Below are 21396 nucleotides of genomic sequence, written 5' to 3' on the forward strand. Positions count from 1 at the left end.
ACACACCAACACACACTCACAGAGCCCTACACACACTGACACACACTCACAGGGCCGTACACACTACAGACACTCCAACACACATCAACTTCTCATAAACATATAACATGCACATTCATTTATACTGACTAAACACAACCACTCAGATACAATCATCATATACGCTGCTGTTACTCTATTTATCATATATCCTGATGCCTCGTCACCTTACCCCTATACATATCTACCTCCATCACTCCAGTATCCCTGTCACCTTACCCCTATACATATCTACCTCCATCACTCCAGTATCCATTCACCTTACCCCTATACATATCTACCTCTATCACTCCAGTATCCCTGTCACCTTACCCCTATACATATCTACCTCCATCACTCCAGTATCTCTGTCACCTTACCCCTATACATATCTACCTCCATCACTCCAGTATCCCTGTCACCTTACCCCTATACATATCTACCTCTATCACTCCAGTATCCCTGTCACCTTACCCCTATACATATCTACCTCTATCACTCCAGTATCCCTGTCACCTTACCCCTATACATATCTACCTCCATCACTCCAGTATCCCTGTCTCCTTTCCCCTATACATATCTACCTCCATCACTCCAGTATCCCTGTCACCTTACCCCTATACATATCTACCTCCATCACTCCAGTATCCATTCACCTTACCTCTATACATATCTACCTCCATCACTCCAGTATCCCTGTCACCTTACCCCTATACATATCTACCTCCATCACTCCAGTATCCCTGTCACCTTACCCCTATACATATCTACCTCCATCACTCCAGTATCCATTCACCTTACCCCTATACATATCTACCACTATCACTCCAGTATCCCTGTCACCTTACCCCTATACATATCTACCACTATCACTCCAGTATCCCTGTCACCTTACCCCTATACATATCTACCTCCATCACTCCAGTATCCCTGTCACCTTACCCCTATACATATCTACCTCCATCACTCCAGTATCCATTCACCTTACCCCTATACATATCTACCTCTATCACTCCAGTATCCCTGTCACCTTACCCCTATACATATCTACCTCCATCACTCCAGTATCTCTGTCACCTTACCCCTATACATATCTACCTCCATCACTCCAGTATCCCTGTCACCTTACCCCTATACATATCTACCTCCATCACTCCAGTATCCCTGTCACCTTACCCCTATACATATCTACCTCCATCACTCCAGTATCCCTGTCCCCTTACCCCTATACATATCTACCTCTATCACTCCAGTATCCCTGTCACCTTACCCCTATACATACCTACCTCCATCACTCCAGTATCCCTGTCACCTTACCCCTATACATATCTACCTCCACCACTCCAGTATCCCTGCACATTGTAAATATGCTACTGGAACTGACCCTGTATATAGTACCTTACCCCTATACATATCTACCTCCATCACTCCAGTATCCCTGCACATTGTAAATATGCTACTGGAACTGACCCTGTATATAGTACCTTACCCCTATACATATCTACCTCCATCACTCCAGTATCCCTGTCACCTTACCCCTATACATATCTACCTCCATCACTCCAGTATCCCTGTCACCTTACCCCTATACATATCTACCTCCATCACTCCAGTATGCCTGCACATTGTAAATATGCTACTGGAACTGACCCTGTATATAGTACCTTACCCCTATACATATCTACCTCCATCACTCCAGTATCCCTGCACATTGTAAATATGCTACTGGAACTGACCCTGTATATAGTACCTTACCCCTATACATATCTACCTCCATCACTCCAGTATCCCTGTCACCTTACCCCTATACATATCTACCTCCATCACTCCAGTATCCCTGCACATTGTAAATATGCTACTGGAACTGACCCTGTATATAGTACCTTACCCCTATACATATCTACCTCCATCACTCCAGTATCCCTGCACATTGTAAATATGCTACTGGAACTGACCCTGTATATAGTACGTTACCCCTATACATATCTACCTCCATCACTCCAGTATCCCTGCACATTGTAAATATGCTACTGGAACTGACCCTGTATATAGTACCTTACCCCTATACATATCTACCTCCATCACTCCAGTATCCCTGCACATTGTAAATATGCTATTGGAACTGATCCTGTATATAGAAACCTTACTTATTTCTTTACTGTTTTTGTTCTACCTCATGTTTTTAGTAATAGATTGTTATTGATTACTGCATTGTTGGGGTTAGAGCCGCAAGAAAGGCATTCACTGTACTTGTGTATGTGACATTAAAACATTAAACTGAAACACTATATATCCAACTGAATAAGTTAGTAATGGATAGTAGTAGTAGTACCAGACAGATACATACCCTCTGTCCAGTTAGTAATGGATAGTAGTAGTAGTACCAGACAGATACATACCCTCTGTCCAGTTAGTAATGGATAGTAGTAGTAGTACCAGACAGATACATACCCTCTGTCCAGTTAGTAATGGATAGTAGTAGTAGTACCAGACAGATACATACCCTCTGTCTAGTTAGTAATGGATAGTAGTAGTAGTAGTAGTACCAGACAGATACATACCCTCTGTCCAGTTAGTAATGGATAGTAGTAGTAGTAGTAGTACCAGACAGATACATACCCTCTGTCTAGTTAGTAATGGAATAGTAGTAGTAGTACCAGACAGATACATACCCTCTGTCTAGTTAGTAATGGATAGTAGTAGTAGTAGTAGTAGTAGTAGTACCAGACAGATACATACCCTCTGTCCAGTTAGTAATGGATAGTAGTAGTAGTACCAGACAGATACATACCCTCTGTCTAGTTAGTAATGGATAGTAGTAGTAGTAGTAGTAGTAGTAGTACCAGACAGATACATACCCTCTGTCTAGTTAGTAATGGATAGTAGTAGTAGTAATAGTAGCAGACAGATACATACCCTCTGTCTAGTTAGTAATGGATAGTAGTAGTAGTACCAGACAGATACATACCCTCTGTCCAGTTAGTAATGGATAGTAGTAGTAGTAGTAGTAGTAGTAGTACCAGACAGATACATACCCTCTGTCCAGTTAGTAATGGATAGTAGTAGTAGTACCAGACAGATACATACCCTCTGTCTAGTTAGTAATGGATAGTAGTAGTAGTACCAGACAGATACATACCCTCTGTCTAGTTAGTAATGAATAGTAGTAGTAGTACCAGACAGATACATACCCTCTGTCCAGTTAGTAATGGATAGTAATAGTAGTAGTACCAGACAGATACATACCCTCTGTCCAGTTAGTAATGGATAGTAGTAGTAGTACCAGACAGATACATACCCTCTGTCCAGTTAGTAATGGATAGTAGTAGTACCAGACAGATACATACCCTCTGTCCAGTTAGTAATGGATAGTAGTAGTAGTACCAGACAGATACATACCCTCTGTCCAGTTAGTAATGGATAGTAGTAGTAGTACCAGACAGATACATACCCTCTGTCCAGTTAGTAATGGATAGTAGTAGTACCAGACAGATACATACCCTCTGTCTAGTTAGTAATGGATAGTAGTAGTAGTAGTACCAGACAGATACATACCCTCTGTCTAGTTAGTAATGGATAGTAGTAGTAGTACCAGACAGATACATACCCTCTGTCCAGTTAGTAATGGATAGTAGTAGTAGTACCAGACAGATACATACCCTCTGTCCAGTTAGTAATGGATAGTAGTAGTAGTACCAGACAGATACATACCCTCTGTCCAGTTAGTAATGGATAGTAGTAGTAGTACCAGACAGATACATACCCTCTGTCCAGTTAGTAATGGATAGTAGTAGTAGTAGTACCAGACAGATACATACCCTCTGTCTAGTTAGTAATGGATAGTAGTAGTAGTACCAGACAGATACATACCCTCTGTCTAGTTAGTAATGGATAGTAGTAGTAGTAGTACCAGACAGATACATACCCTCTGTCCAGTTAGTAATGGATAGTAGTAGTAGTAGTAGTAGTACCAGACAGATACATACCCTCTGTCTAGTTAGTAATGGATAGTAGTAGTAGTACCAGACAGATACATACCCTCTGTCTAGTTAGTAATGGATAGTAGTAGTAGTAGTACCAGACAGATACATACCCTCTGTCCAGTTAGTAATGGATAGTAGTAGTACCAGACAGATACATACCCTCTGTCCAGTTAGTAATGGATAGTAGTAGTAGTACCAGACAGATACATACCCTCTGTCTAGTTAGTAATGGATAGTAGTAGTAGTACCAGACAGATACATACCCTCTGTCCAGTTAGTAATGGATAGTAGTAGTAGTACCAGACAGATACATACCCTCTGTCCAGTTAGTAATGGATAGTAGTAGTAGTACCAGACAGATACATACCCTCTGTCTAGTTAGTAATGGATAGTAGTAGTAGTACCAGACAGATACATACCCTCTGTCCAGTTAGTAATGGATAGTAGTAGTAGTAGTACCAGACAGATACATACCCTCTGTCCTAGTTAGTAATGGATAGTAGTAGTAGTACCAGACAGATACATACCCTCTGTCCAGTTAGTAATGGATAGTAGTAGTAGTAGTACCAGACAGATACATACCCTCTGTCCAGTTAGTAATGGATAGTAGTAGTAGTAGTACCAGACAGATACATACCCTCTGTCCAGTTAGTAATGGATAGTAGTAGTAGTAGTAGTAGTAGTAGTAGTACCAGACAGATACATACCCTCTGTCCAGGTTGAGGATGGCCTGCATCAGGGTGTCATCACCCCCCTCTGGGACCACAGCAGACAGGGAGCGGGGTGCAGGGTACATCCCCTGAGCCCTGACGCTGGGGGGAGGGGGTGCTGCACGGCCACTGCTTCTGGGTGGAAAGACAATCACACATCAAGGACCACATCTCATCAGCAGACTGTACACATCAGCTTTAATACTGGAGGTACTTGGCAATTAAAGGACTAAGGTAAACTAAGAGATTAAAAAACCAGTACATCGGTGGAAGCAGTAGACTATATCTTAACCAAAGGTCACCACCACTTTGCATCCGGGTATATAAAAAGGTAGGAGGGGAATGTCTTGGAGTCTTGGTCACTAGCCTACATCTGCTGTTCGTCAAAGCTTTCCATCTGCACTGTGTCAGAGCGATTAGGCCTGACTTTAGAGGGACTGCTTCAACAAGACTGCTTCAACAAGACTGCTTCAACTGTCATTTGACGGCGGTCACTGAGCACTAAGTATCCAGTAGTCCCACCCCACTCAGAGAAACCATTGACCTTCTCTGTTGATCTCCATCTTCTGCTACATCTGGGTTAAGAAGGTGTCGTCCCTAGACACAAGACACTCCTGTCAAGATGTTGAAGGGTTTATTTAGATAACTCCTCCCCTGGCCACGGTGGATCAGCACTGGAGCCTGTAGTGCTGCCAGGACAGACACGGACAGGGGGGAGAGAGGGGTGACCCCGTGGTCGTAGGGGTGAAGGTCGGAGACCAGTGAGACAGGCTCCTAGACAGGGGAGCGCCGGGCTGAGGTAGATGGTATACAGATGAGGTACCGTAGAGATTACATAGCACCACAGCAACAGAACACCACCCTGGTCACAATCTGAGCACCAAACCTTAAGAATCTTTACATTTCCTCTCATGTCTGACATTGTAAAATGAGGACAAAGTACTGCTACAGATTAGGACTGAAAATCCACAAGTACACCACGAATCAATGCTTTTCCCAAAATGTACTGGGACAGAAACCTAACCAACTACATATTTATCTAAATATCTTTAGGCTAAATGGTATTTCTAAGTGGTTTTAATGACTCTGTTAAAACTGGACCGTTGCTCTCTGTGCAAAGGCTAAGCCCTAGTAGTTCTACCTTCCTAAACACACATCTGTGTTCGCAGCAGTAAAACCAGGAACGTTAGTTTACCCTGCAGCCCTCTCTCTCCTCTCCTGTTGGGACGGTTGATCCTCTCTGGTTTGTTGCCCTCGCTGATTATGTGCCTCCTATACGACAGGCAGTAGAATGACCCAGCCAGGCAGGCAGGCAGGCCAAGGGGCAGGAGGGGGTATAAACAAATGAAAGGCACCTGGTCTCAGTGACCCCAGCCTGAACCTCATCATCTCCCCTTGTCCTCCAACCAACCAACCAGCAGCTTGGAGTGACCGACCTCACAAAACTTTAATGACCCAGGGGATGCATCCCAAATGGCCCCCTATTCCCTACATAGTGCACTGTGGGCTCTGGTTAAGTGATGCACTATACAGGGGAATGGGTACCATTTGGAACGCAGACAGGGTGTTGTTTGAAGGGTACCTGACCTCGTCTGACCCCATCTGTGCTCAAAGCAAATGGCCACATGTGTCTTTACTGCCGATATCACCCCTAAATATTACCCTACTACTTCCACCTCCCTCTTCTGAACTGGAACTGTGGCCCCTGGCTGTTTAACAGTGGGCTCTAACTGACCTAACTGACCAACGGGGTCAAATCAAAAGCCTAGGTGTTGAATTAGAGACGGTTGTTCAAGTAGAACATATTTAGTTAAATTGCTGCTGTGTTGATTAAGTAAGGAGGTTGCTCTCACTCTCAAACCTACGGTTACTGTATTCTATATATATACACCTGTAGAATGCCTGAATGGACTTCAAAATTACTACTTAAATGTACATTATCAGTGATCACTAAAAGGAGAACTCAATCTAATGACTTTAGTCCTGGTGATTACAGTTCAGGTCAAGAGTGCAACTGTATGAGAAATACAGTTTGAACATCAGTCAACTTCAGGTTGAATCAGACTAAGTAATCTCTGTCTCTTTATGCGCCCTTACCTTTACACTGTCACGACAGGTAAATATGCCAAGTCACGACAGGTAAATATGCCAAGACAAATAACAACGGCCAGACCTAACCTAACTAACCGGATTGCATGGGGCCTCGGGGCGTGTGTGACTATCATAACCTCTCAACATTAACTTGATTTATCACAGTAATTACTTTCTGTATTATTTCACCTGAGGAACTGAAGGTGTGAGAAGAAAGAACCTACAGCCTTGAACACCTGGCCCTTAAAATAACAGGTGAGTTCTGCTGCTGCATGTACCTCTCCTGACCCTGGGACAGTCACAGAACCCTGCTCTGTCACACTCTGACCATCACATTACAACGTTGTAGTGTAGTGACTGCCTTACACAGAAAAGACCTATGTCCTGTTATGACTCCTGTCATATTGATGGTGCTGTCCGGAGGGTGACTCAGTAGACGCCATTGTTATCCCTGTACCTTCCTTCACCTCTATCATGTCAGGTTACACCAGACAGACAGACAGATAGATAGGGTTTTAAAGACTAGTATGCGACCCCGGGCTGCCACAAGGAATGGTACGCTCATCGCTGTGCAGACCTGGGTTCAAATACCACTTGAAATCTTTTCAGTTTTTGCTCTAGTCTGCCTGGAGTGTCAGATGGGCGGGGTTTTCTGTTTTGGGACTATTTTATGGAGCCATTCAGACAAGGCAAAGCTCAATCAAGCCCAGATAAAATATTTGAAATGAATTCAAATACCATTTGAACCCAGGTGTGGCGCGCTGTGAAAGCAGAGCGGCAGCAGTAGACCCTGAGGTGTTTGTGTGTTTCTCTCCCAGTCCCAGGAGAGAGCTATGTGAGCAGAGAGGTGGACGGGGGCCGACGTGGCCCAGACCTGATGCCTATGTGATTATTCTCTTGTACTATGAAAACATTTCACACAGAATGAGACACACAGATACGCAAATCAGTACAGACATGACATGGGCTTCAGTCTACAGGGCTGATTGGGGAGGCTGTGTCAAAAAGACTGGTTGTCATGGTAAACAAGTGGTGCAACAATGCCATCTTCTGGTCACTTACATAATGACAGTGCATCATTTTATCTGGGAGGGGGGTTCAGGAGAGCTACTTGTAGTGAAACAGAATGGTGATCAGTTTGGTTACACAAGGTTAGACTACTTGAAGATTAAACTCCAATTCTCCTGATGAAAGTTTCAAAACAAATATCCAGCAGTGTGTGAGACAGTTGTGCCTACCTGAAGTCCATCTGGCGTGTTGTGTGGGGGTCCTCTCTAGGAGGTGGTCTAGAGGGGTAGGGGTACGGCTCCTCCGGCTAGAACACAGACACAGGGAATGACTTTTATTGTTTAAAATTAACCTGTTCTACATGGGGGGCTGGCAGTACTGAACAACATATCTACAGGTGTCCCATCCTGAGAAACACACTGTGATGCTGCTGTTGATTAGACAGTACTGAACAACATATCTACAGGTGTCCCATCCTGAGAAACACACTGTGATGCTGCTGTTGATTAGACAGTACTGAACAACATATCTACAGGTGTCCCATCCTGAGAAACACACTGTGATGCTGCTGTTGATTAGACAGTACTGAACAACATATCTACAGGTGTCCCATCCTGAGAAACACACTGTGATGCTGCTGTTGATTAGACAGTACTGAACAACATATCTACAGGTGTCCCATCCTGAGAAACACACTGTGATGCTGCTGTTGATTAGACAGTACTGAACAACATATCTACAGGTGTCCCATCCTGAGAAACACACTGTGATGCTGCTGTTGATTAGACAGCACTGAACAACACACAGTTGAAGTCAGAAGTTTACATTTACCTTAGCCAAATACATTTAAAAACTCAGTTTTTCACATTTCCTGACATTTAATCCTAGTAAAAGTCCCTGTCTTAGGTCAGTTAGGATCACCACTTTATTTTAAGAATGTGAAATGTCAGAATAATAGTAGAGAAAATTATTCATTTCAGCTTTTATTTATATTGTCACATTCCCAGTGGGTCAGAAGTTTACATACACTCAATTAGTATTTGGTAGCATTGCCTTTAAATTGTTTAACTTGGGTCAAATGTTTCTGGTAGCCTTCCACAAGCTTCCCACAATAAGTGGGATGAATTTTGGCCCATAGCTCTGACAGAGCTGCTTTAACTGAGTCAGGTCTGTAGGCCTCCTTGCACGCACACGCTTTTTCAGTTCTGCCGACACATTTTCTATAAAATTGAGGTCAGGGCTTTGTGATGGCCACTCCAAAACCTTGACTTTGTTGTCTTTAAGTAATTTTTCCACAACTTTGGAAGTATGCTTGGGGTCATTGTCCATTTGGAAGACCCATTTGTGACCAAGCTTTAACTTCCTGACTGATGTCTTGAGATGTTGCTTCAATATATCCACATAATTTTCCTCCCTCATGATGCCATTTATTTTGAGAAGTGCACGAGTCCCTCCTGCAGCAAAGCACCCCCACAACATGATGCTGCCACCCCCGTGCTTCATGGTTGGGATGGTGTTCTTCGGCTTGCAAGCCTCCCCCTTTTTCCTCCAAACATAACGATGGTCATTATGGTCAAACAGTTCTAATTGTTGTTTCATCAGACCAGAGGACATTTCTCCAAAAGTACGATCTTTGTCCCCATGTGCAGTTGCAAACCGTAGTCTGGCTTTCTTAATGGCGGTTTTGGAGCAGTGGCTTCTTCCTTGCTGAGCGGCCTTTCAGGTTAGATCAATATAGGACTTGTTTTACTGCGAATATAGATACTTTTGTACCCGTTTCCTCCAGCCTCTTCACAAGATCCTTTGCTGTTGTTCTGGGATTGATTTGCACTTTTCGCACCAAAGTACGTTCATCTCTAGGAGACAGAACCTGAGCGGTATGACGGCTGTGTGGTCCCATGGTGTTTATATTTGCGTACTATTGTTTGTACGGATGAACGTGGTACCTTCAGGTGTTTGAAATTGCTCCCAAGGATGAACCAGATTTGTGGAGGTCTACAATTATTTTTCTGAGGTCTTGGCTGATTTCTTTTGATTTTCCCATGATGTCAAGCAAAGAGGCACTGAGTTTGAAGGTAGGTATTGAAATACACCCACAGGTGCACCTCCAATTGACTCAAATGATGTCAATTAGCCTATCAGAAGCTTCTAAAGCTATGACATCAGCCATGACATCATTCCAAGCTGTTTAAAGGCAGTCAACTTAGTGTATGTCAACTTCTGACCCACTGGAATTGTGATACAGCGAATTATCGGTCTGTAAACAATTGTTGGAAAAATTACATGTCATGCACAAAGTAGATGTCCTAACCGACTTGCCAAAACTATAGTTTGTTAACAAGAAATTTGTGGAGTGGTTGAAAAACAAGTTTTAATGACTCCAACCTAAGTATGTAAACTTCTGACTTCAACTGTATCTACAGGTGTCCCATCCTGAGAAACAACACAATGGTGCTGCTGTTGATTAGACAGTATTTTCTAAAATATTATTTTCCAATCTTCTGTATTTGGTATTTTATTAGGATCCCCATTAGCTGTTGCAAAAGCAGCAGCTACTCTTCCTGGGGTCCACAGCTACTCTTCCTGGGGTCCATGCACCAATCAAAGTGATTGACAGAGCATCTTCGACTCAACATGTAATTCTTTATCTGAACACCAAGTGGCGTCAGAGGTTGAAATAAACTCCTCCTCATACAGTTGGCGGTGTATATAATGGATTTCTAGCTGTACTATAATCATATACCCTATAACTGTAGCATTGACTGTACTCTGACCTAAATTAAGTACTTCAATCAAATGCATTTATACAGATGTTTTTATATCAGCAGATATCACAAAGTGCTTATACAGAAATAGAAAACAAAAGAATAGAAAAACCCTGTATGTTAATATTATTATCTCCCGCCTAAAACCCCAAAGAGCAAGCAATGCAGATGTAGAAGCACTTCCATTGTGGTGTTCACATTCTACTCTGTCAGATAAATATTTCTTGCAGCTTCTCAAATCATACTAATGCAATCGATATGGGGCACATTGTTTTGTGCTTGTAAACCCAGCATGTACAGTAGATTGATGGGCAGATATTATGCTTCCTTGGCATAAGGCTTCAATTGTGCATATACAATAATGGTTTATTCATTGTCTGACAACCCACTTACTCTCCGGGAAGGTGGAATACCTCTGCGCTCGTTAGGAAAATGAAGGCTGTCGCCAAGGTAGCCTCTTTGATCCTCGCCATGGTAACCTCGAGGGCCTCCATTTGGATAAAAGCGAGGCCCGTCGTACTCAAATCCTCGATTGTACTCCTCGTCTGGCCTTCCGAAACCAGCCGGCCTCCTCTCTACAGGCCCTGCTCCAGCTGATCTGGGATATGGGGCCTACAATTAATTACATTTCCATGTGAAAGAAGAGAAAGAGAAACAAGATTAGGGTTATGTCCTCTAGAAAGCTATTTACTATTTTTATTTCTAGATGAAAAGGTTTATTTTTGAAAAATCATGTAATTGTAATTCTCAGTGAATCATAGAATTCATGTAATTTTCAGGATAGAAACAAGGCACAGTTGTTCTGTGGAGCTCAGAAACGCTCAACTCTTTTCTCTTATATCAAGTAGAGGTTGACCGATTAATTAGGGCCGATTTCAAGTTTTCATAACAATTGGTAATCTGCCTTTTTGGACGCCGATTATGGCCGATTACATTGCAATCCATGAGGAAATTGCGTGGCAGGCTGACCACCTGTTACACGAGTGCAGCGTCAAAAGGACCTTGTGGCTGCAATGAGCCAATGTAAGGTGCTAGCTAGCATTAAACTTATCTTATAAAAAAAACTATCAATCTTTACATAATCACTAACTACACATGGTTGATGATATTACTAGGTTAACTAGCATGCCCTGCGTTGCATATAATTAATGCGGTGCCTGTTCATTTATCATCAAACTGCTGCTCGATCATCCTATTTTTCCAACTTAATTGAGGAAAATAAGAACAATCCGAAATTTCTTTTTGATACTGTCGCAAAGCTAACTAAAAAGCAGCCTTTCGCAAATGGAGGATGGCTTTCACTTCAGCAGTAATACATTTATGAACTTCTTTGAGGAAAAGATCATGATCATTAGAAAGCAAATTACAGACTCCTCTTTAAATCTGGGTATTCCTCCAAAGCTCCATTGTCCTGAGTCTGCACAACTCTGCCAGGACCTAGGATCAAGGGAGATACTAAAGTGTTTTAGTACTATATCTCTTGACGCAATGATGAAAATAATCATGGCCTCCAAACCCTCAAGCTGCATACTGGACCCTATTCCAACTAAACTACTGAAAGAGCTGCTTCCTGTGCTTGGCCCTCCTATGTTGAACATAATAAACGGCTCTCTATCCACCGGATGTGTACCAAGCTCACTAAAAGTGGCAGTAATAAAGCCTCTCTTCAAAAAGCCGAATCTTGATCCAGAAATTATAAAAAACTATCGGCCTATATCGAATCTTCCATTCCTCTCAAAATTTTTAGAAAAAGCTGTTGCACAGCAACTCACTGCCTTCCTGAAGACAAACAATGTATACGAAACGCTTCAGTCTGGTTTTAGACCCCATCATAGCACTGAGACTGCACTTGTGAAGGTGGTAAATGACCTTTTAATGACGTCAGACCGAGGCTCTGCATCTGTCCTCGTGCTCCTAGATCTTAGTGCCGCTTTTGATACCATCGATCACCACATTCTTTTGGAGTGATTGGAAACCCAAATTGGTCTACATGGACAAGTTCTGGCCTGGTTTAGATCTTATCTGTCGGAAAGATATCAGTTTGTCTCTGTGAATGGTTTGTCCTCTGACAAATCAATTGTAAATTTCGGTGTTCCTCAAGGTTCCGTTTTAGGACCACTATTGTTTTCACTATATATTTTACCTCTTGGGGATGTCATTCGAAAACATAATGTTAAATTTCACTGCTATGCGGACGACACACAGCTGTACATTTCAATGAAACATGGTGAAGCCCCAAAATTGCCCTCGCTAGAAGCCTGTGTTTCAGACATAAAGAAGTGGATGGCTGCAAACTTTCGACTTTTAAACTCGGACAAAACAGAGATGCTTGTTCTAGGTCCCAAGAAACAAAGAGATCTTCTGTTGAATCTGACAATTAATCTGGATGGTTGTACAGTCGTCTCAAATAAAACTGTGAAGGACCTCGGCGTTACTCTGGACCCTGATCTCTCTTTTGAAGAACATATCAAGACTGTTTCAAGGACAGCTTTTTTCCATCTACGTAACATTGCAAAAATCAGAAATTTTCTGTCCAAAAATGACGCAGAAAAATTAATCCATGCTTTTGTTACTTCTAGGCTGGACTACTGCAATGCTCTACTTTCCGGCTACCCGGATAAAGCACTAAATAAACTTCAGTTAGTGCTAAATACGGCTGCTAGAATCCTGACTAGAACCAAAAAATTTGATCATATTACTCCAGTGCTAGCCTCCCTACACTGGCTTCCTGTTAAGGCAAGGGCTGATTTCAAGGTTTTACTGCTAACCTACAAAGCATTACATGGGCTTGCTCCTACCTATCTTTCCGATTTGGTCCTGCCGTACATACCTACACGTACGCTACGGTCACAAGACGCAGGCCTCCTAATTGTCCCTAGAATTTCTAAGCAAATGGCTGGAGGTAGGGCTTTCTCCTATAGAGCTCCATTTTTATGGAATGGTCTGCCTACCAATGTGAGAGACGCAGACTCAGTCTCAACCTTTAACTCTTTACTGAAGACTTATCTCTTCAGTAGGTCCTATGATTAAGTATAGTCTGGCCCAGGAGTGTGAAGGTGAACGGAAAGGCTGGAGCAACGAACCGCCCTTGCTGTCTCTGCCTTGCCGGTTCCCCTCTTTCCACTGGGATTCTCTGCCTCTAACCCTTTTACAGGGGCTGAGTCACTGGCCTACTGGTGTTCTTCCATGCCGTCCATGGGAGGGGTGCGTCACTTGAGTGGGTTGAGTCACTGACGTGGTCTTCCTGTCTGGGTTGGCGCCCCCCCCTTGGGTTGTGCCATGGCGGAGATCGTTGTGGGCTATACTCGGCCTTGTCTTAGGACGGTAAGTTGGTGGTTGGAGACATCCCTCTAGTGGTGTGGGGGCTGTGCTTTGGCAAAGTGGGTGGGGTTATATCCTGCCTGTTTGGCCCTGTCCGGGGGTATCATCGGATGGGGCCACAGTGTCTTCTGATCCCTCCTGTCTCAGCCTCCAGTATTAATGCTGCAGTAGTTTATGTGTCGGGGGGCTAGGGTCAGTCTGTTACATCTGGAGCATTTCTCTTGTCTTATCCGGTGTCCTGTGTGAATTTAAATATGCTCTCTCTAATTCTCTCTTTCTGTCTTTCTCTCGGAGGACCTGAGCCCTAGGACCATGCCTCAGGACTACCTGGTATGATGACTCCTTGCTGTCCCCAGTCCACCTGGCCGTGCTGCTGCTCCAGTTTCAACTGTTCTGCCTACGGCTATGGAACCCTGACCTGTTCACCGGACGTGCTTGTTGCACCCTCGACAACTACTATGATTATTATTATTTGACCATGCTGGTCATTTATGAACATTTTAACATTTTGACCATGTTCTGTTATAATATTCACCCTGCACAGCCAGAAGAGGACTGGCCACCCCTCATAGCCTGGTTCCTCTCTAGGTTTCTTCCTAGGTTTTTGGCCTTTCTAGGAAGTTTTTCCTAGGGAGTTTTTCCTAGCCACCGTGCTTCTTTCACATGCTTTGCTTGCTGTTTGGGGTTTTAGGCTGGGTTTCTGTACAGCACTTTGAGAATATCAGCTGATGTACGAAGGGCTATATAAAAATAAATTTGATTTGATCAAATCACAGCCTACTTCAACTTTGCCAAACGGGTGATGATTTAACAAAAGAGCATTCGCGTAAAAAAGCACATTCGTTGCACAAATGTACATAACCATAAATACCAATGCCTTTCTTAAACTCAATACACACATATTTCTTAAACCTGCATATTTAGTTAAAATAAATGTATGTTAGCAGGCAATATTAACTAGGGAAATTGTGCCACTTCTCTTGCGTTCAGTGCAAGCAGAGTCAGGGTATATGCAACAGTTTGGGCCGCCTGGCTCGTTGCGAACTGTGTTTCTTTCTAACAAAGACTGTAATTAATTTGCCAGAATTTTACATAATTATGACGTAACATTGAAGGTTGTGCAATGTAACAGCAATATTTAGACTTAGGGTTGCCACCAGTTCGACAAAATACGTAAATGGTTCCGTATTTCACGGAAAGAATAAACGTTTTGTTTTCGAAATGATCGTTTCTGGATTTGACCATATTAATGACCAAAGGCTCGTATTTCTGTGTGTTTATTATAATTAAGTCTATGATTTGATAGAGCAGTCTGACTGAGCGGTGGTAGGCAGCAGCATTACATTTTACATTTTAGTCATTTAGCAGACGCTCTTATCCACAGCGACTTACAGTAGTGAATGCATACATTTCATGCATTTTTGTACTGGCACCCCGTGGGAATCGAACCCACAACCCTGCCGTTGCACACACCATGCTCTACCAACTGAGCCACAGGGACGGCCTGTGGCTCAGTCGCAGGCTCGTAAGCATTCATTCAAACAGCACTTTCCTACGTTTGCTAGCAGCTGTTGCTGTTAACAGCGCTGTTTATGCCTTCAAGCCTATCAACTCCCGAGATTAGGCTGGCAATACTAAAGTGCCTATAAGAACATCCAATAGTCAAAGGTATATGAAATACAAATGGTATAGAGAGAAAGTCATAATTCCTATAATAACTACAACCTAAAACGTATTAACTGGGAATATTGAACCACCATATGTTCTCATGTTCTGAGCAAGGAACTTAAACGTTAGCTTTTTTACATGGCACATATTGGACTTTTACTTTCTTCTCCAACGCTGTGTTTTTGCATTAAACCAAATTGAACATGTTTCATTATTTATTTGAGACCAAATAGATTTTATGCATTATATTAGGGTTAAAACAAAAGGGTTCATTGTTCATTCAGTATTGTTGTAATTGTCATTACAAATATATATATATATATATATATATATATATATATATATAAAAATACAAATATAATAAAAAAAAATAAAAAAAATAAAAATAATAATAATAATAATAATAATGCCACTTAATCGGTATTGGCTTTTTTTGGTCCACCAAGAATCGGTATCGGCGTTGAAAAATCATAATGGTTGACCTCTAATATCAAGGCGGAGTTGAGTATTGATAACTAGTCACATGATTTGCTAGCAACGACATTCAGTCACCATCAGTTGATACTTGCACAAATGTTCATTCTGAAAACTCTTACCTGTACAACTGCAGGTGCTGAAGTTCATACTTTTAATAAAACCTATTATTGAATACAACCACTGACTTTTTCCTAATTTGTGTTGACCAACTTTTGTGCCAATTGAATCTCAACTGACGTAGTACGTCAAGGCCACTAGAACCCAAATGAGGAAAAAGTCACTGGTTGTATTTTTATTAACAGTTTGAATTTCAGCACCCCACAGAAGGAACGGTAAGTGTTTACAGAAATATTCACAAGTATCGACTGACGGCGAGACAATGTGATTGCTAGAAAATCGTGCGACCAGTTACCAATACTCACCTCCACCTCGATACAAGAGAACGGAGTTGAGCGTTCCTCAGCTAAGTTCTGTTAAGTATTATAATGGAAAGTAAATTAGTACAATTATAAATATATAAACCCAACAACATTTTCCACAGACAGAAACACTCACCGGTCTGTCTGGTAGGAAGCGTTCCTCATAGACATCCCTTATGTTTCGGTCTCTCCTGTAAGCCACTGCAAAGTAGACAGCAGGGGAGGTTTAGGGTGGGTATAATTTGTGGAACGTTTCAACAGGAATCTGTTCCAAAAACGTTGTAAAGTACAAGGATGCCAACAAACAAAGTATACAAAGTAGCATGATCAATTCACCTAGCTAACTAGCTGCCGAAAAAGCATCAACTCACCACGTAGCTTATTCTTAATGTTTGTCCATGGGCTATCAGAGTGAGGACAGACATTTTTCAGAATAAACGTGGTGACTGAAACTTAATGAAATAGCCCACCCCCTACCCGGTATCTTATTCTGCAACTATACAACTTTGTATGCGTTGTTTGTTGGCAACCTTGCTATTTACGAAGTTTTTGGAACAGATTCCTGTTGGAACGTTCCACAAATTATACCCACCCAGGTTTACACAGTTAATGACAATCAAAGTTGTGGTAGGTGTTCATGAATATGCCTACATGTGGACATGGTGGAATTGTTCAGTACGCATAACTGGAAACCTTTTTTGGAGGAAAGCAAGATATTTTCCACTTACTTGTTTTGTCTGGACAAGTCTATGTAGTAGTATTGGGAGTGGGTAATGCCAATAGAGACAGTCAATACTAACTGGGGAAAAGAGAAGATGTTACGTATTAGTTTGACAATACTGCATGTTGTGCACATTAGCTATTAACAATGTAGGTTAGGTAATCCCAAGCATAGAGATATGTCAAATCAGTATGTGTGATAGTATGGAAACTACTGTAGCTAATAGCTAGCTCTGATCCAGAAGTACTGGCAGGATGTTAGCGCGCATTCCTCTGAGGCTCAGCCATAATCTTTGGCTCAGCGTTAGAAAGCCGCACTAACTCCTCGCTAGTAGCTAACTAATGTTACTCTTCTTTATAACAAACCTTCAACCATTGAGATTAGTGATATGAAAACACCTCTTTCTACTGGCTTGCTAATTAGCTACCGTATTTAGTACATAACGTTGTTCTAATATATATTTCGCAGGTTGTGTGGATTTAACTGCTAGCTACGTATGCTTACGTTAGCTAGCTACATGCTCAAGCTAGTCCACAGTCCATGCTGAGTTAATTCGCTCAAAACGAAGACAGTATTTAGAAAAAATACATATTTACTAACACAAACATGTAGATACGCACGTTGGAGAAAATAAAGACGTATTCAGAAAAGATATGACAACAAGCTCACCATTACCTACTTCTCACCTTCTTCCGGTTGGCGCATGTACACACTGAATTTTGATTGGATTGACAAAAAGTCAGTCACGTGAAACGTCATATTCCTGTGACGACGAACAGTTCTCCTTTGTTTTTGGCAGCTAAATAGCAAACACATGTTACTGAGATTGAATAACTAATAAAAAGCAACATATTTACCAGTTTTTTTGCCCACACTACATAATAAATACAAATCACCAATGTTGTCTCTCTAGGTAAGTGATTTATTCGATTCCTTGAATGTGTATTTCCAGGTAATACACATCTGATTGGAGCTAGCATCACTGCTAGATTGCATATCGCTCAATGAAATAGATAACTAGCTAACTAACTTCAATCTGAATATTCATCACCATGAATCTGTTTTCAGTGTCTGTCTCACTCTGATGGTGAAGTCAAGATGAGTGGTGGTTTGGCTCCCAGTAGAAGCACAGTCTATGTGTCCAACCTGCCCTTCTCTCTAACCAACAGTGATCTACACAAGGTAAAAAAAAAAATGTTATCTTTGTTTAACTAGTCAGTTAAGAACAAATTCTTATTTTCAATGACGACCTAGGAAAAGTGGGTTAACTTGTTCAGGGGCAGAACGAGAGATTTTTACCTTGTCAGCTCAGGGATTTGAGCTTGCGACCTTTCGGTTACTAGTCCAACACGCTAACCACTAGGCTACCTGCCATAATGTCTCCGTATGTAGAGTAATGGGATAGAACGACTTAACCCCTCCCTACCACTATTTCACAAGTTCATGATCCTGCTGTTTATGCCATTTGTAAAAATGACCTCAAATAATGTCTTGGATCTTTTCATTTCAGCTTTTCAGCAAATATGGAAAAGTTGTGAAGTAAGTTACTGGTATCAAAATAATGAGCTATACAAAGCTCAAATACAAACCAAAAAATTGTCACATGCTTTGTAAACTAACAGTGAACTTCCTAGTTACTGGTCTGTTTCCAATAATGCAGAGTTAAAGACAAAGATTTTTTTTTAAAATAGTGACACGATGAATAAATACACAGTGAATAACTAAAAATCTATAGCACTATGTTGGTATTGTGGTGATCAGAGAAGATAATGATGGTCTCATGCTTTCAGGGTGACAATAGTCAAAGATAAAGAAACACGCAAAAGTAAAGGTGTGGCTTTTGTGCTCTTCCTGGACAAAGAGTCTGCGCAGAGCTGCTTTAGATCACTGAACAATAAACAGGTGGGCATTTTTCCTCTCCCTGTTTTCATAAAAAGTCACATATCTGATGTGTTGTTTTTGCGTTAAAGTCCCCCTCGTTTTCGCCCCGCAGTTGTTTGGAAGAACAGTGAAAGCGAGCATTGCAATAGACAACGGGCGAGCAACTGAATTTATCAGGAGGCGAAACTACACAGACAAGTCCAAATGTTATGAATGTGGGGTATGTTGATACTCTCTGCCTAGATAAGCCATCTCCATTTCCCTCTTCATCCATCCGGACGGTGTATCCGGATGTTAGTGCTATTTATACAATATTTCTGTCCTTTTCACTTCATAGGATACAGGGCACTTAAGCTATGCATGCCCAAAAAACTTGCTTGGTGAACGAGAACCCCCGAAGAAGAAAGAAAAGAAGAAGAAGAAAAAGGTTGAAGAGCCTGATGAAGTGTAAGTATCTTATCAGGACATTGATGCCATTCTCTCGTGTTCATAAACGGCTATGATCGTGGTCAACAGTAACTGTTCTATTTCAGATGGACTTTAGTTCAGAGATTCTTTGTTTGATTGTGATGTCATATTTCTCATTGTTTGTGAAGTCCTCTGTGTGTTTTGTTTCTATGACTTTTCTACTTTTTCCTCTGTCGTTTACAGAGAAGAGGAGGAAAGTGAGGAAGAAGGAGAGGACCCTGCTCTTGACAGCTTAAGTCAAGCCATAGCTTTCCAGGTAAGTGCACAAATGTACTTCAAGTTGGGGGAAGTTAGTAGGCTATTGTATTACTTGAAACCCTCTATTTACTTGGTATTTGTCCTTATCTGACCCCTCTTTTACAATCACACATGGGATCATGTGTTCTACAGCAAGCACGACTTGAGGAGGAGCAGCATAGGCGACAGCAGACGGCCTTCGTGGCTGAGGAGGCCGGTCAGGCTTCTACATCAGACGACTCCAAGAAACCCAGGATCAAAAAGAGTGTCTACTTCAGTGACGAGGAAGAACTGAGCGACTGAGGGGATTTCACAGATATAATTCAGACTCTTGAGTAGCAAATATTTGAAAATGAACGGGACATTCTGTTTGTCAAGATCTGCAAGGGCATCATCGACCTGAGAAAAGACGAAGCATGTGTTTGATGAAAAGGGTTACAGTGTACCATTGTTTAGTTTAGGTCCTCAACTGTTTCTGTATCAGTATTTGTTCTGATCCTTAGTGTCCTTTATAATGAGGACTCAGCCACTGTTCTTTGCAGGCATTGGGACAATGTGAATGGAGATTAACTGTGTTTCTGCTCTTTTCTTTTCAACAGCTGTGTAAATATACCATAGTTGTTTTACTGTCTTTTTTTCACCCTTCCTATGTATGTCAATATTAGGGGAAATACAACTATTCTGTTTCAAGATGGCCTACCACATCCCCATCTTTATGTGAATGCACAATTTATTTGAAAATGGTATTGAAACATCAGTGAAAGAGTAGAACACCACAGATAGCATGTGGTTTTTCACAATAATGAACCACACTTTTGCTAATAAATAGGAATAAAGAACATTCAAGTCATGAACATTCCTTCCTGTATTTCAATATCGATCACAACTCCCCATCCACCAGCTGCTAACCAGAGACAAGGTGCAGTAAGGTGTGTGTACTGTAGTGTTGCCCTAATGTGTGCACCAGTCTTCTCTCCATGTTTTCTAGCAAGGCAATATTCCTTCCTGTATTTCATTATTAATTTTCCATTCTGTGGGGGCTACTCTTCCCCTCCAACAGCCGTTGACAGTACAGTAAGGTGGATGTTGTCCTGATGAGCGCAGTGTGCACCTCTCACATACGATGTGTTCCCTATCAGAGAGCAAGAGCTCCATGTGATGGAGTGTCCTGACAGGAAGCCAGGCGATATAGGCTGCAGCTCAGCCCTGGCACATTCTGATTTATACCTGCAAGGCCACGTCTGTCTGTTAGGCAGGTCATCTTCAAGAGCTACCTTTTAAAGCGATGGGATGGGAGGAGAGCCACTGAAGTTACGTTATACAGATTTATGGTTTAGAAATGTATGACAACTAAATACAAGGTGAAATGCATGATTCACTTTTCAGTTCTGTCATGCATTTTTCTAACCCGTTATTAACTATGTATATAATCTGTAGCCTCTCCATCACAGTAGGAAACATGAATAGGGCTTAACATTCAACTATGCAATAATGTTAATGTCATTTACACTATGTCTATTGCGCTAAATGTCAGATCATCATAAATCAAAAGGATGGAATCTAATTTTCTCCACCCCTGCAATGATTGGGAATTCACCCGTCGAAGACATTGAACAATCTCAAGAAGTT

The 21396-nt window shown here is 41.8% G+C and overlaps 2 protein-coding genes across 11 annotated transcripts in view; one reads left to right on the forward strand and one right to left on the reverse strand.

Annotated features, from left to right (window-relative positions):
* The window catches only part of LOC106596473 (uncharacterized), a 36416-nt gene extending 18440 nt beyond the window's left edge, over window positions 1-17976 (reverse strand). Inside the window, exons 1-6 of one of the 10 annotated variants that reach the window (XM_082977849.1) lie at window positions 17857-17976; window positions 17189-17259; window positions 16597-16661; window positions 10969-11187; window positions 8041-8117; window positions 4709-4846 (exon numbers count right to left, since the gene is read on the reverse strand). In XM_082977849.1, the coding sequence (XP_082833975.1) occupies window positions 4709-4846; window positions 8041-8117; window positions 10969-11187; window positions 16597-16661; window position 17189 (500 nt within the window). In that variant the 5' untranslated portion in view covers window positions 17190-17259; window positions 17857-17976. The other 9 variants (XM_082977848.1, XM_082977856.1, XM_082977850.1 and 6 more) reach the window with 9 other exon arrangements.
* LOC100286476 (zinc finger CCHC-type and RNA binding motif 1) lies at window positions 17976-20616 on the forward strand. Its single transcript, NM_001146415.1, has 8 exons — window positions 17976-18094; window positions 18250-18363; window positions 18692-18720; window positions 18972-19083; window positions 19175-19282; window positions 19400-19509; window positions 19714-19786; window positions 19921-20616. The coding sequence occupies exons 2-8, from the start codon at window positions 18280-18282 to the stop codon at window positions 20068-20070; spliced, it is 666 nt and encodes a 221-aa protein (NP_001139887.1). The 5' UTR covers window positions 17976-18094; window positions 18250-18279; the 3' UTR covers window positions 20071-20616.
* Window positions 20617-21396: the final 780 nt, after the last annotated feature.

Source organism: Salmo salar, chromosome 07, assembly GCF_965601325.2.
Source record: "Salmo salar chromosome 07, fSalSal1, whole genome shotgun sequence".
In the NCBI taxonomy this organism is placed as follows: Eukaryota; Metazoa; Chordata; class Actinopteri; order Salmoniformes; family Salmonidae; genus Salmo; species Salmo salar.